At 44.6% G+C, this 15,018-nt stretch overlaps 1 protein-coding gene across 3 annotated transcripts in view; it reads right to left on the reverse strand.

Annotated features, from left to right (window-relative positions):
- CACNA1H (calcium voltage-gated channel subunit alpha1 H) overlaps positions 1-15,018 on the reverse strand; it is a 730,623-nt gene that overhangs the window by 100,521 nt on the left and 615,084 nt on the right. For all 3 annotated transcript variants that reach the window (XM_073636413.1, XM_073636414.1, XM_073636411.1), the window contains exons 22-24: positions 7,590-7,716; positions 6,724-6,849; positions 2,364-2,453 (exon numbers count right to left, since the gene is read on the reverse strand). In XM_073636413.1, coding sequence (XP_073492514.1) covers positions 2,364-2,453; positions 6,724-6,849; positions 7,590-7,716 — 343 coding nt within the window. The remainder of the gene's footprint in view (positions 1-2,363; positions 2,454-6,723; positions 6,850-7,589; positions 7,717-15,018) is intronic.

Here is a 15,018-nt window from a genome sequence, read left to right on the forward strand (position 1 = left end):
CTACTATAGATGAAGTTGCTAAACTCCTTTCTAACGCCCACCTAACCACCTGTCCTCTGGACCCTATTCCCTCTCAAATACTACATTAACCCTCTGACTCTATTATACACTCTCTAACCCACATCTTCAATTTCTCCCTCTCTTCTGGCATCTTGCTCTAAAACATGCACTGGTCACCCTCATACTTAAAAAGCCGTCCTTGGACCCTACCAATCTTAACAATCTACGCCCTATCTATTTGCTCCCCCTTTCCTCTATACTCCTTGAACACCTGGTCTGCAACCAACTGAGTGACCACCTCATAAAGAACGACCTTCTTGATCCCCTTCAGTCTGGATTTTGCCCTCAACATTCCACAGAAACTGCTCTTCTAAAACTCACAAATGACGTGCTAACTGTAAAAACCAACGGACACTATTCTGTACTCCTACTTCTGGAACTTTCGACGGCCTTTGATAGGTTGACCACCCCCCCTCCTCAAAAAACTTTACTCCCTCGGTCTCCGTGACTGTGACTGCTCTTTGTTGGCTCTCATCCTACCTATCCCAACGCACCTTCATTGTCACTTAAAATTCTACTTCCTCCTCTTCTCTTCCCTTCTCTGTTGGAGTCCCCCAAGGTTCTGTTCTTGGACCTCTTTTATTTTCAATCTACACCTCTTCCCTGGGTCAGCTGATAGCTTCACACGGCTTTCATATAATTTCTAAGCTAACGACACCCAAATCTATCTCTCCACCACTCAAATCACTCCATCAGTCTCCTCACGCGTCACTAACTTACTAACAGGCATATCTGTCTGGATGTCACATCACTTCCTCAAACTCAACTTGTCCAAAACCGAGCTCATAATATTTCCTCCCCCAAGTGCCTCTTCCCCTGACTTCTCTGTCAAGAGCAATGGCACAACCATCCACCCACCCCCAGAGTGCTAGATGTTCTGGACTCTGAACTCTCCTTTCGGCCCCACATCCAATACCTTTCCAAAGCTTGCCGCCTCAACCTCCGCAACATCTCCAAACTACGTCCCTTCCTAACCAATGAAACCACAAAGCTCCTGATTCACTCCCTGGTTATCTCTCACCTCAATTACTGCAACTCCCTCCTCATTGGCTTACCCTTAAATAGACTATCCCCCCTTCAGTCCATCATGAATGCTGCTGCCAGACTCACACACCATACAAACCGCTCAGTGTCTGATACCTCTCTCTGCCAATCCCTCCATTGGCTGCCACTCACCCAAGAATTAAATTCAAAATACTAACAATACATTACAAAGCCATCCACAACTCTGCCCCCAGCTATATCACTAGTCTAGTCTCAAAATATCAACCTAATCTTCCTCTTCGCTCTTCCCAAGACCTCCTGCTCTCTAGCTCCCTTATCACCTCCTCCCATATTCCTCTCCCTTCCTCTGGAATACCCTACCCCAATCCGTCAAACTATCTCCAAATCTATCTACTTTTAGGCGATCCCTGAAAACTTTTCTCTTCAGAGAAGCCTAACCTGCCTCCATGTAACAACTGTTCTTTTATTTCCTTCATCAGCTCATCCCCCACAGTCACTACCCTTTCGTATCACTTGACCCTCCTGACCAAGATTGTAAGCTCTAACGAGCAGGGCTCTCTGATTCTTCCTGTATTGAATTGTATTGTAATTGTAATGTCTGCCCGAATGCTGTAAAGTGCTGCACAAACTGTCAGCGCTATATAAATCCTGTATAATAATAATAAATAATAATAATACATTTGAGAACTTCCAGCATGCATGTGCATCATTGACTCACTAAAGAAAAATGAGGATGATGGCCCTGGAGCCTAGGGTGACCACATTTCCAAACTGCCATTCAGGGACACCCCCCCTTCTCAAAAATCAGCTTGTGAATCACAGCACAGCCGGGGCGGCCGGTGCTCGCTCTACCCAGAAGCACTGATCACGCCCCTAAAAAAGGCCACTGCATCGCCATTTTATTCACTGACAGTACTTGTCCTGGCCAGTGATTAGACACAAGAGGTGGGATTTATGATTTCTTCAAACACAAGCAGGGTTGGGGATTGTGCCTCTCCAGACATTCCCGGCCATAACAAGTGCTGTTAGTGAGTAAAGCAGCCTTTTTTAGGGGCATCACATAGGCCTGGGGGGGAGGGGGGGGAGTGGCTGTATCAGCTTCATTCTGGGAGCCTGTATTGTCCAGAAATGAAGGTGCCTGGGACCTGGGACAGGCCTGCAAAATGTGGGACTGACCCGGGCAATCTGGGACACATGGTCACCCTACTGCAGCCTCCACCTTTAAACAAAGTCAGCAATAGCAGTTTACATATTTCCTAAATGCCAACTTTAAAGCAGATTTGTATTAATTGTTGTACCTGTACATCAGGGGCCACGGCGTCCAGTCCGTCATACATAATGTTCACCCAGCCATCTTTAGACGACAGAACAAACAGTGACATGAGGGCCTGGAGAGAGAACACAGTCTACATCAGCAACATCCACAGGATTCCAAGATAATAAAGAATTGTAGAACATTGACAGCAGTTACAGAGCAGGAACGCAAGGTGGTGGGGTGGAAAGAGCTGAGGACAGGTAGACACTTACAAGTGAGGAACTTGACTGGCCCATCATTAGCACCCTGCCTGGACTTGCACCCAAGACCTTTCCAGTTACCTGTACGCTCCTTGACCACTGTGTTCCTGGAACAGATTGTTGGCTCAGCAGGAAATAATGACAACCTGATATTTCAGTTGCTGGGAGGTACTGGTGGGCAGAAATCTACCACGATCTTCCCTGTCTCAGGAACTCCCGTAGGGAGGTTTAATCACTTCAGAACCTGTCCTTGTCAAGTCTAATGACACAGCAAGGAAAGGCTCAGCACTTCTGCTGTACTATATACATTGTACACTGAATTTGAACGTGAGCACAATTCCTTGCAATTATGTATTACTTGATTAACTGCATTTAAAGCCTATCTAAGACCAAATTAGACAGGTAATATATTGCAGCTTATCAGTTCTCAGATGTGGTGGCTGCGTTCGTTCTCTTTTGTATAGATTTTGTCCCCTTTATTTTCACCTGGTGAACCTACCAGTAACACACTTCTCTCTCCTCATCTCCATTACATACAGTAGGAGGTGTTTTGTAGTTCACAGAAGGTTGTTGTAAGGCCCAATTCATACCTGGGCATTTTCAAAACACACTTTTGCAAAACGCAGGTTTGGGTGCCATTATTTTCTATGGCACCTAAAACGCAGTGCAGTTTTGCTGCGATTGTCACGTAATTTTTTGCATGGCAATCACTGAAATCGAATGAAACTTATCGATCAAAAGAAGCTCCTGCTCCTATTTGGGTAACAAGCTTCCCGCGATGCGATTTGCTGTGAGATAAATCACAGCAAACCGCACCGCGTTTTAGGTGCCATTGAAAAATAATGGCACCTGAACCTGCGTTTTGTGATTTTAGTGCGTTTTGAAATCGCAGGCAGAATTGTAGCGTGTGAATAGGGCCTAAAAAGCTGTTGAGATTGTTTGAGATTTCAGTTCAGTCCACAGGAAGTTGCATGGGTGCAAGACTTTTGACAGGATCAACAGGTATTTTTCTGTACTTGGTTGTACACCAAGTACACGTTTACAAGTGCAGTGTTGTGTACCGCCCCTCTGAAATGTGATTGGCGGTGGATGACTTTTTTCAGAGGCATTTGACAGGTGGCTCGGAGGTGATATATTGCCTCCTGAACACTTGTTTAATCAGTAAAAGCCCATGTGGATTGCATGTGGTTTCAGCTCAGTCCCATTCACTTAAATGGGTCATGCCAAACACGAAATGCTGTAAAAGTTTTGCAGCAAAGCATGGTGGCCACTGCACTGGTACTGGTACTGGTGGTATTGTCATTACACAGTTTAGATAGGCGGTCAGGAACAAGGCAGTCAAAACCACTGCTCGGTCACCTATCTTACTGCTAACCCATGGCCGCCCATGTAATTGGGGGCCTAATGGACTGAGAGCAAGGGCCAGTACTGTGAGACACTCAGGGTTTACTGCTTGCCTGCTTACAGTAGGGGACAGCAAAGTGATGATCTCATTAGTGTGCTGCAGCTCTTGAATAATCCAATCAGCGCCCTGGAGTCTGGCTGGGGAAGCAGAACTTTGGAAACTTTCTTTTTTTTTTTCACCATTTTCATCATTACTAAGATTTTATGGAGTAGGGATTTGGATGGTGTTGAACTGTGGACATGAAGACTGCTTAAAGTGGTTGTAAAACCTCACATACACCCAGTGAAGTGACTGGCCTCATGAGATGAAACAAATACTACTACTACATTGTGCCTGTTTATCTACAGACTATTCTTCTCTGCATATGCTCAAAGTCCAGAATTTATAAAACTAATACTAGCATAGAATGAGAAACTTACCTTAGAATGAAGCCCTTCAGCTCCGCGATGCCAGCGCTGAGACGGCTGACATATTCCCCCGGTCTTCCTTCTGGGTTTGCGTCCTCCGGCTACATTTGTGACTGGGGGCATGATGACGTCACTCCTGCGTTTCCGGCATGGGCTCAGAAGGTCCGGCACTGTAAGCCGGACCTTCAGAGCGCATGCGCCGATGATGTAATCGGCTGCATGCACTCTGAATACCTACTAAACTGTGCAAGTTTAGGAGATATTCACAGTACCTACAGGTAAGCCTTATAATAGGCTTGCCTGTAGGTACAAGTGGTGTAACAGAGTTTACAACCACTTTAATCAGCTACAGAGCCCTCCCCTGTCACCTTTTTTCTCTTGGTATCAGGAAAACTTGTCAGAAGTGATTCATGCTGATAGCAGAGGAACAAAGCAGCAGACAGAAATGACACTTATTGCTCTTAATTGAGACAAGTGCACACTATATAAGGATATGCTTTGCTCTTATTTCATGTCTGAGGTTTATAAACACTTTAAGCTGTAAGACAAAAGTAGGACACATTTGTGGAGCATGTTTTTTAGGTCTAGAGATTGTGATATTTGCCTGGTGTTCTGCTTTAAAGGAACTGTAACTACCTAAAAACAAGTTTTCATGTAATGCTCACATTATTTCAGGTTATTATTATTATGACTGCATTGTATATACTTAAATACTACAAAAGAGCTGCTTATACATGGATATACAGGATAAGCTGAGTACAAAGTTTATATTTTTTAAGCACCCTGATAAACTTGTCTTGCGATACTTGAGACCTGAATACTTGATTTTTTTTTTTTTTTTGTCTGGAGTTCCATTTTAAGTGAAGTATCCAACAAGAAGAGTGAAATCCTGTGCATCGTGACTCAAAGAAAATTTTGGAGCCATGAGTGCAGCACACCAATATTAGCTTTTTTCTTATTTTATCTCTTTTAGTCTGTTAAATATATGTAGCACCCTTTAATGTGCTAGATGTAGATAGTTTTTTTTCTTGTAGTGTAAGCTGTAGTGTAGGAAAATTTGGCTTAGATGAGAGCCAGGCCTGGACTGAATCTGGGTCAGGACTGAGTGACTCAGGGAGGCTGGATGACTCAGCAAGCAGTTTCTCTGGTGCCTCACCCTGTTTCTGAGCTTGGAGAAGCTTCCAGGTGTAGTGGTTGGAGACTAGGAGGAGCTACTTGGCATATTTATGAGGTTCTCGACCAATCCCCAGCAAAATGGGTCTGGAAGGATGTAGGCACCTCATGCATAGGCACAAGTCATACCAGCAGGGCAGTCAGGTGGAAGATGGAGATGGAGTGCTGAGGAGGCTGTTGGTGGCCCTTGAGGGTGCCACCGAGTCTGGGGGGGGGGGGGGGGGGGGGCAGGTGGGTGATGTAGGGCCTGGGGCTCAGGTGCTGGAAGGATCCCCCAAAACACATGGAGGGGGCAGGGGGAGCAGGACAGCTGGGTGGGCTGCTAAGTGATCAGTCTTGGAGGACTGTGGAGAGAGCGTCAGTCTGAGAGGACTGTGCAGAAGTAACCAGGAGGGCTAGTGAAAGAGGCAGCTACAGCCAGGTGAGCTGGCAGTGACTGAAGAGGTGGTGCTGGGATCAGCAGCCACAGGTGTGATAAAGCTGGACACTGAATTTTTTGTTACACACTCAAAGAGGCCTTGGGTTCCTGCCTATAACAGGCTTTTGCTCTAAATCTGACTGGGTGCTTTTGTAAGATCCACAAACAGTGTGCCAGCTGGAGTTCTGCAAGCAAGTGTTTTGGATGAAGTATGGAGTGTATATAGACTGTATATAGGAGAAGTTGGTTCTTGAAACATGTTAACCTTGCTGCTACAGTCCTCTACCTCTGTTGCACATAGTTTGTCCCTGAAGTTTTTTTTACATCAAGTGGGCATCCCATAATTTCCCAATCCCTACCTAAGTTATTTTCCCTTAATAAAATTAAAAAACCCTACCTGCCACGTCTGCAATCGGACCCTGACTTGCTCATCTCCTGGTGGGGTGATATTGAGGACTGCGACATGGTACTAGCACGCAGCGAAACCCATCTCCACCATCAGTAGCTCTGGTGAAGACCACCTAGTGCTTAGACCCAAGCCTCAGTAGAGTCCGTGAAGAAAGAAAAATGTATGCATAGTTCCCACTGCAAACAGATGACATTTGCAGGTCAGGAAAGCTAAGCCTGCATAGTTTGCAGGGTTCATTCAGCCCAAGAATAAAGCCAGGGGCAGGAACTATCAGCTATACAAGTTAAATATTTGCTTTGATTGTTCTTTGTTTAAATTTTTAACAACATACCTGACCAAGGTTATCAAAGTTGTATTTCCGTCTCACCCACTTGAATCGTGGCCCAATGCATTCTGATCGGTTAGTGACATTGCGGACATCCGGCCCCTCGCAGGTATAGAACTTGCCTTTGAAGAGCTGTAATAAAGACGAACAATTATCCTACAGACAGATAGCATGCTTTTAATATACGGTACCTTTCACAACCCCAGCAAGGATGGTGACTAACATCTCAAAGAGACCCTGTTACAACTTTTAAAAAATCAGGTAAAAGCACAGAATAATCAAGTACTGAAAATGCTTACTTGCAGCAATTTCCTATCCATAAATTATTTTTTGTCACTTGCTAGAACATTTGACTAGTCAGTTCCCTAGTACAGCTCCCTTCCTTCTTGCACTCTCCCTTCTGGGGGTGTCTGATTGTGCTCTTCTGTGTCGTGCCAGCGGTGAAACATGGTAAGGAATGAATGAATGCTTTTAAAACAGCATGTCGCCTTGCTACCAATGCCCAGGTGACCCGTTGGTTAAGCCCTTATGTACCAGTAGGTGGTAAGAGCCACATTAATGAGCGATCTGCAAATAGAGCCACATATAAAATATTTGTATATACTGTATATGACAATTATAGCTTTAAATAGTATTTGAGCCCCTTCACTTAACGCATATAAAGTTTTTTGTATTGTCTAAAATAATAGCTCTCCTTTGAAACAGATAAAGACATTAATATTTATTCATTCTGTAGGCTAATTTATTTATCAAGCAGTATATAGCAGAAATGCTTTAATAATGGATCATCATTTCCAGTGTGCATGCTTGTTTGTACAACGAGAAATCCTTATAACTGCAGTGATGGTGAAGGCTCCCTTATTATGTTGTACCTGAACACCCAGAATCCCAAAGATGATGAAGAAAGCGCAGCAGATGAGGACAATGTTTCCAATTGGTCGCAATGAGGAAATCAGAGTCTCCACCACCAGCTTGAGTCCTGGTGCTCTGCTGATGACCCTGAGAAGAGAATCAGAAAAGGTTTTAAAGGTTTGCACAATTGGCTAAAGGAGCACATGTACAGTGACAGGAAGTTCTTACAGGTGAAGGGTTCTATCTATTCAGGTAATCATAGCAAAGTTACTTTTTAAATAAACCTGTGGCCAGGCAAAAGTAGGTGAGTCTCAAAGCAAACCCTCACTGACCTCTGTAGCAGCGGGTAATGTGGAGGAAATCAACCTCAAAGTTCACAGCAGAAGCACTAGGATCATTCTCTTTTTTCCCAGTGCTTCTGTGTTGGCATTCGTGATTAGGAGTATAGAAGGCTGCTGAGACATGACTAGGGTATAAATATGAAGTTAAAGGGGTTGTAAAGGGATATTTTTTTTTCTATAGCCGCCGACTTTATTACTCGGCCCCACCCCCGGGGCCGCGTCATTGGATGTGATTGACAGCAGCGTGAGCCAATGGCTGCGCTGCTTTCAATCCATCCACTCTAACCAATCAACGGACAGGCTGAGAGGTGAAGAGGAAATCGGGGGAGAGCGCAGCAGGTGAACAGGCTCAGGTAAGTAAAATGGGGGGGCTGGTATTGTCGGATGTTTTTTCACCTTAATGCATAAGATGCATTAAGGCGAAAAAACATGAACCTTTACAACTCCTTTAAGGCCTTCCCCCAAGCTGCCTGGCCAATCCATTACCCACCCTACCACCAAAATAAGACTCTGACTGGGATTTAATGGCCACAGCAGCCACTTTATTTACCAAAATAAACTCTGTTCTCCAGCTTGGATCGCTTTTCACTTGGAATATAGGCATATGCTTTACATCCAAACACTCTGATGTGCCCAATGCTAGGCTTTGATCCATGCCACATTTCGAATGGAGTACTTGTAATGGCTCTTGAGGGTAGTCTGTTCTGTAGGTAGGTTGCAGTCATGACTGCTTCTCCCCAGTACTTGCAGGTGCAGGATGGCATCCGACAACATGCATCTGGCCATTTCTATAAGAGTGCAATTTTTCTTTTCTGCTACACCGTTTTGTTCAGGAGTGTATGGTGTGGTTGTCTGGTGTACTATTCCTTGTCTCTTAAGATATGAGGCCACTTCTTTGCTTATGTATTCTCCTCCATTGTCGGTGCGTAATATTCCTGGTTTGCGTTGGAATTTGTGCTTGCCTTGTGGTGTAATGCAGTTCAGGAAGCCCTGGCCTTTACCTTTGGCAGTGATATTTCTCCCATTTGCTAGGAAAACTTTGTTTTTTGAATTGTAATTAATGTTTGTGAAGAAGGTCTCATCGCTAGTCATGTGGCTTATTACACCGGAGTCTATGCACCAGCCGCGTGGCTTGCAGCTCTGTGTCACGTTAAAGGTGAAACTCTATGATGTGTCTACAGTTTCCTTTGTGATTGCTTTTACATTTTTGTTTGTGGATAGCTCTAGCTTTCTCTACTCGGCTTTCTAGATAGAACAGTCCTTTTTTAAGTGACCGGTCTTCTTACAGCGAAAACAGGCTCTGCTTTCTTTGTTGTGCTTTATGCCTTTGTACATCTTAAGAGCTTTCTCTTCATGGTGCATATTTTCTTTCCTTCTGTCATATTCATTGATTCATTTCCCTTTGACATATTCCAGTGTCAGCTCCTGCTCGGGTCTGGTTTATAAAGCGTTAATGAGAGCAGTATATGTCTCTGGAAGGCTGCAGAGGAGCAGGGCAACAGTATGGTTATCTTTGATGTCCTCTCAGATGGTGCGTAGCGGCTCTATGATCTCTAGCATAGCTTTCACGTGGTCACACATTTGCTGGCCTTCTTCTAGTGTTATCTTATACAGCTTTCGTAATAGAAATAACTTGCTTTTTTGACTTGAAAGCTCATGCAGTTTCTATAATGAGGTCCACATACCTTTGGTCGTTTTCTCTGTTCTTATGTGGATAATAATAATAATCCACATAAGCTTATAATAAGCTTATAATTGCTTTTGCCTGTCTATCCTTCCTATCCTATCTCAGTCCTTCGTCTCTCCGTCTGTGGGTCTGTCTGTATTCAGCACTTGCCACAAGTCATCTTTGCTAAGAAACACTTCCAGTTAAAACTTCCATAGCTGGTAATTGGCATTGTTCAGCTTTGAAATTGTAAACTTCACATCTGAGCCGCTTGCCATCTTTCAGCAGTTTGCATACAGTACTCACAGACTTGCAGAATTCTTTTTCCAGTGCCTGCTGGGTGCTGCTGGGTGCCTGGGACCCATAAACTATTGTGCAGAGTATTACAATAAGCACTGAAAGCTTCTTGGATGTAGTAATACGGCTTTATTTTCATGGAGAAATATATTACATGTCTTACAGCATGGAGAAACATGAACAGGAAATATGAATATACAAGTACATGCACTGAGATAGACAATACATCCTTTTATATCATAGAAAACATGAACTATATATTATAATACTAGAGAGCCACCTGCTGCATAGATAGGTATAATGCATACAGTATTGTAAGTTTATTAACAACTTTACATGACATGCTGTTGTTCTTTTTCAACATCGCCCACTTCACCAATCAGGTCAGTACCCCTCTTCTTGCATCTTTCAAATTTTCCAAACTCTCCACTCCTGTTCTCAACTCCCCTCTTAACCTAGTCATGCTGTCCCTCCGTCTATTCCTTCTGGATTTTTTTTTTCCGGGCCTGACTCTGCTGGGAGAGTGGAGCAGGGTAAGGTTAATTTCTAAGACCCTGCTGGGGGGAGGGGGCACAGGGACTGAGCTGCCGAGTCACTGTTCGGAGAAGGGACAGGCGGAGCTAAACTTCTTATGCCGCGTACACACGAGCGGACTTTTCGACCAGACTGGTCCGACGGTCTATCCGATGGACTTTCGGCGGACTTCCGACGGAATTTCCAAACGAACGGACTCACGCACACATGACCAGGCTTGCCGGCAGAATAGGTCCGATGATCTTCCCGACGGACTATCGACAGAGTTACGACGGACTTCCAAACTTGCCCACACACGTTCATTTTGAACGTGATGAAGTACGACGGGACTAGAAAAGAAAGTCAATCTCGCCGTTTTTTAACACCTCGCCGCGAGATTAACACCTTGCGAGCCCCGTCGCAGAGCATACCAGGCCCTCAGGTCTGGTATAGATTTTAAGGGGAACCCCATACGCCGAAAAAAACGGCGCGGGGGTCCCCCCAAAATCCATACCAGACTCTTATCCGAGCACGCAGCCCGGCCAGTCAGGAAAGGGGGTGGGGACGAGCCAGCACCCCCCCTCCTGAACCGTACCAGGCCGCATGCCCTCAACACGGGGGGGTGGATGCTTTGGGGAAGGTGGGGCACCCTGCGGCCCCCCCACCCCAAAGCACCTTGTCCCCATGTTGATGAGGACAAGGGCCTCTTCCCGACAACCCTGGCCGTTGGTTGTCGGAGTCTGGGCGGGGGGCTTATCGGAATCCAGGAGCCCCCTTTAATAAGGGGGCCCCCAGATCCCGGCCCCCTGCCCTATGTGAATGAGTATGGGGTCAATAAAGAAACACACTACACAGGTTTTTAAAGTAATTTATTAGGCAGCTCCGGGGGTCTTCTTCCAACTTCGGGGGTCTCTTCCGACTTCTCCGCTCTCTCTGGCCTCTTCTCCCGGTGTGAAGTTCTTCTCCTGCTCTCCGGCTCTTCTCCGCTTCTTCTCCAGCTCTCCGGTTCTTCTGCCGGGCTCCTCTGATATCTTCTTCTCATTTGCCGCTCTCTTGCTAGTGGTGGCCCGATCTTCTCCATCGTCTTCTTCCCTCTTCTCTTCTTCCGATGTTGACACGATGATCTCTCCCGCTGTACTGCTGTGGCATGGGGTCTAAAGTCTGTCGGATTTCGACCGAAAAGGTCCGTCGGAAGTCCACACACGGTCGGATTGTCCGACAGATTCGGTCCATTGGACCAGTTTGGTCAAAAAGTCTGCTCGTGTGTACAGGGCATTAGAGGACAATTTCAGTGCTTGTGGTGTAAACCTTGAGGGTGATTTGCCCAGGATAAGCCCCCGTATACCCCAACACAGTCTATTGTGTTCAGTGAGATGTGACTGATAGACCTGATAGACATGAGAGACATGAACCTTGCCAATGTATGGATGTTATGCAAACACTGTAATAGGACTTTCTGTGGAGAAAAGCACCGTACATTAGCTTCAAAGTTTTGTTCCAACACATGGGGTTGATTTATTAGAACTGAAGAGTGAAAAATCTGGTGCAGCTGTGCATGGTAGCCAATCACTTAAGGTTGTTCAATTAAGCTTTCACACAAAAAAAAAAAAAAAAAAATGGAAGCTGATTGGTTTCTATGCAGAGCTGCACCAGATTTTGCACTCTCAAGTTTTAGAAAATCAACCCCAAGGCCTTATAATTATCACATTTTTCAAAAAAGCTGTAACCATGCTTTAAAAAATAATTTTTGTCTCTTGGCTATTGATTTTTTGGAACAGGCGCCTACCCGTACAGAGTTATAAATACTTTTCTTAGTATTCCAGATACAATTTTGTAGGGTGAATGTGCAATTTTCTCTCACCCCAGTAAGCAGCGTACAAAATTCCTGCTGGCTGATTATGTCTGGTCCACTCACGCGTCTCAGTCCTGCGCGTGTGATTTTTATCCTCCCTGGCAAAGTGCATCCCTGCCTTGAACTGCAGTCCTCGGTGGATTTGAGGAATCTGTTTGTGAACAAACACTATAACGAGTCCCCAAGTCTCTCTCCCTCTCTCTCAGGAGCAGGGAGGTCAGCAAACAATTCCAGAGCTCTCATTTTTCTGCCTGCATATTCTCGTTCAGTGCTCACATCTCTAATGAAATCACAGAGGACTGGGAGAAAATACAAGCTGCTGTTTGCTGGCAGCAGGAGACAGGGAAACATTGTTATTAGCCCTCATCTCTCCTTGTAAATAAAAAGATGGTTCTAGTACTGGCGTTGGTGTTTGACAGGGAAGCATCTTATGAGCTTTCAGATAAAGCTCTTGAGCTACTAGCCAAGGTAATTTCGTATACTCAACAATGGTTTAGAGAAACGGGCAATCTCCAAAAGAAATTTAAGTGTGCCTGTTCTTGGGAAAAATATGTTGAACAAAGTAGGTTGCTGTTAGTAGATACCACCTGCTGTCTTAAGAGGTAGCTCTGTAGAAATAGGTACAACCACTAATACACCAGAGCCCCAACCAGTGCCCTCATCACAATCCAAATTGCAATGGTGGTACCTAGTAACTGATCATTGAAATAGCCATTCTGCATTATGGAAGGTGGTATCTAGTGAAATATGGTGCCTGGAAAGATTCAGAAGTACTTTGTAGTCTTCAGGCTCTGGGTGTTGCTGGTGTCTTGTGTCAATGGCATCACCTCGAGATGCTTCTGAGAACATTCAGAATTTATTAATGGTGCATCTGACCTGCCTGAAGTGGAATTTTCTTTCCCATAGATTAGTAAAGCAGCATACATACATGGCATCCAAAGTCCTCCAAAGATTTTCCATTTTTAGGAGGACTTTTTGGATGCCATGGACTTTGGATGCCATGTATGTCATATTTTCATCAGGTGATGTATACCTGCATATGCTCATTGTGGCCTTTATTTTCGACATCCTTGCCATGTCAGGACCTGCAGAGCATCTTGCAAGGATGACCTTAGCCTCCAACTCTGGCATATGTGCTCACGATACTTCTCCTTGTAAACCCCATGTTTTTCTGCCCATGCTCAGGATTTGTTGCTGTCAACAGAGGTGGAGAAAAGGATGGAGGAAGTAGGTTTACATCCAAGATGGCACTAGTTTCAGAGGGAGTAGATGTAGTGCGGTGGACAGTCTTGACCAGTGGGCAGAGATACGAATTGCTGTATCCATCTTCTGATCTCATCTGCTCTGTGTGAAGCCAGAAAAGGACAGCTCTGAGTGTTTCTGGTTTCAAAGCTGTCAGAATACTGGCTCAAATGCCAGGTGCACAGAAGATCAAGCATCTGTGCAGGAGTAAAAGGAAGATAAAGACTTTATGGGTATAATAGACCCCTGAGGTCTCCATAAAAGGAACCTGTCACCTGTCTAATGTTATCACATAGGAGGCTTGTTAGCTTCTTTTGATAGCAATAAAGTTAAATAAAAAAAAATTTAAAAAAGTTAAAAAAAATTACAATAAAATTAATAATAATTAAAAAAAATTGAAAAGCAACGCAGTCACTCTGCGCACACCCACAAACACGGCACAGGGTGTATGAAAACAGCACTGCGCCACACATGCTGTATATCACTGCGAACATCAGAGTTAAAGCAAGGTCCCTCATTTATGGTTTACGCTAAACTTGTAGGCAGGTGCAGTCTATTTTCTCCACTGCTGTTGGTGCTCGTCCGCAGTGGCAACGCAGATGGGGGAGGAAGTCGAGGGGAACCTAGTGGTTTGGTTTTCTCGGTCACAGGAAGGTAGCTAGCCAAATGGATGCTGGCACCTTATGTGACTTTGGCGGCCATCTTGGGTCAGGCAGAATCTATTTAAGTCCAAGGTTTGGCACGCATTTGGCTACAGTAGGGACAGGTCAACTGTCTGACAGGGACAGTGCACAGAGCCAGAGAAAGGATACAGGGAAGTAGGGAAAGTGCAGGGCCCACTCTAAATCTTTGGAAAGCTTCCTGCTTGGGTATGGACTGGCCAGGTTGCATTTCGCTCCTCGTGGCAGACGCTGTCAGCACCTCTGAGTCTTCAGTCTACTGTCCCATCACTGTTACAACTTGTGAGTGTTCCCAGTCAGGTTGCCTTCCCGCCAGGCCTGTTGTGTATTGCTGGATTTACCACCGGACTCTTACAATATATTGTGTTACTGCACCTGGAAACAAAGGCTTTTAAACCCCCTTACTGATAATTTTGTGTACCATAGTTTTTCATCTTTTATTTTGTACAAAAAAATGAGGATTTAATTGTGCTTGTTTGCAGTTAAATTCATGTTAGTGTTTTTTCCCCTTGAAAATACAGATTTGATAAACAGCTGCTCACATATCGTTTGCAACTACCATCTTTATATTCTCTATTGCCTCTGCATTTAGGAAATGTATAATGTTCTGGGGGTTTTGTGCAATTTTATAGATACAAATGCAGATTTTAACATAGTGGTTAATAAAGACAACAATATTCTATTCACTGCTGTATTACTCCTGTTGCTATGGTTCCCTGACCCTAGCAACCAAGGATATCTGCTGGTTGCTAAGGCCTACGAGCAACAGCAAAGGAACCATCGGCCTTGACTTACTTAGCTACATGCTTCTAGAACAAATACAGAAAAAAACACAAAGACTCAGAGCATTTTAAATTG

Source organism: Aquarana catesbeiana, linkage group LG06 (genome assembly GCF_042186555.1).
Source record: "Aquarana catesbeiana isolate 2022-GZ linkage group LG06, ASM4218655v1, whole genome shotgun sequence".
Lineage (NCBI taxonomy): Eukaryota > Metazoa > Chordata > Amphibia > Anura > Ranidae > Aquarana > Aquarana catesbeiana.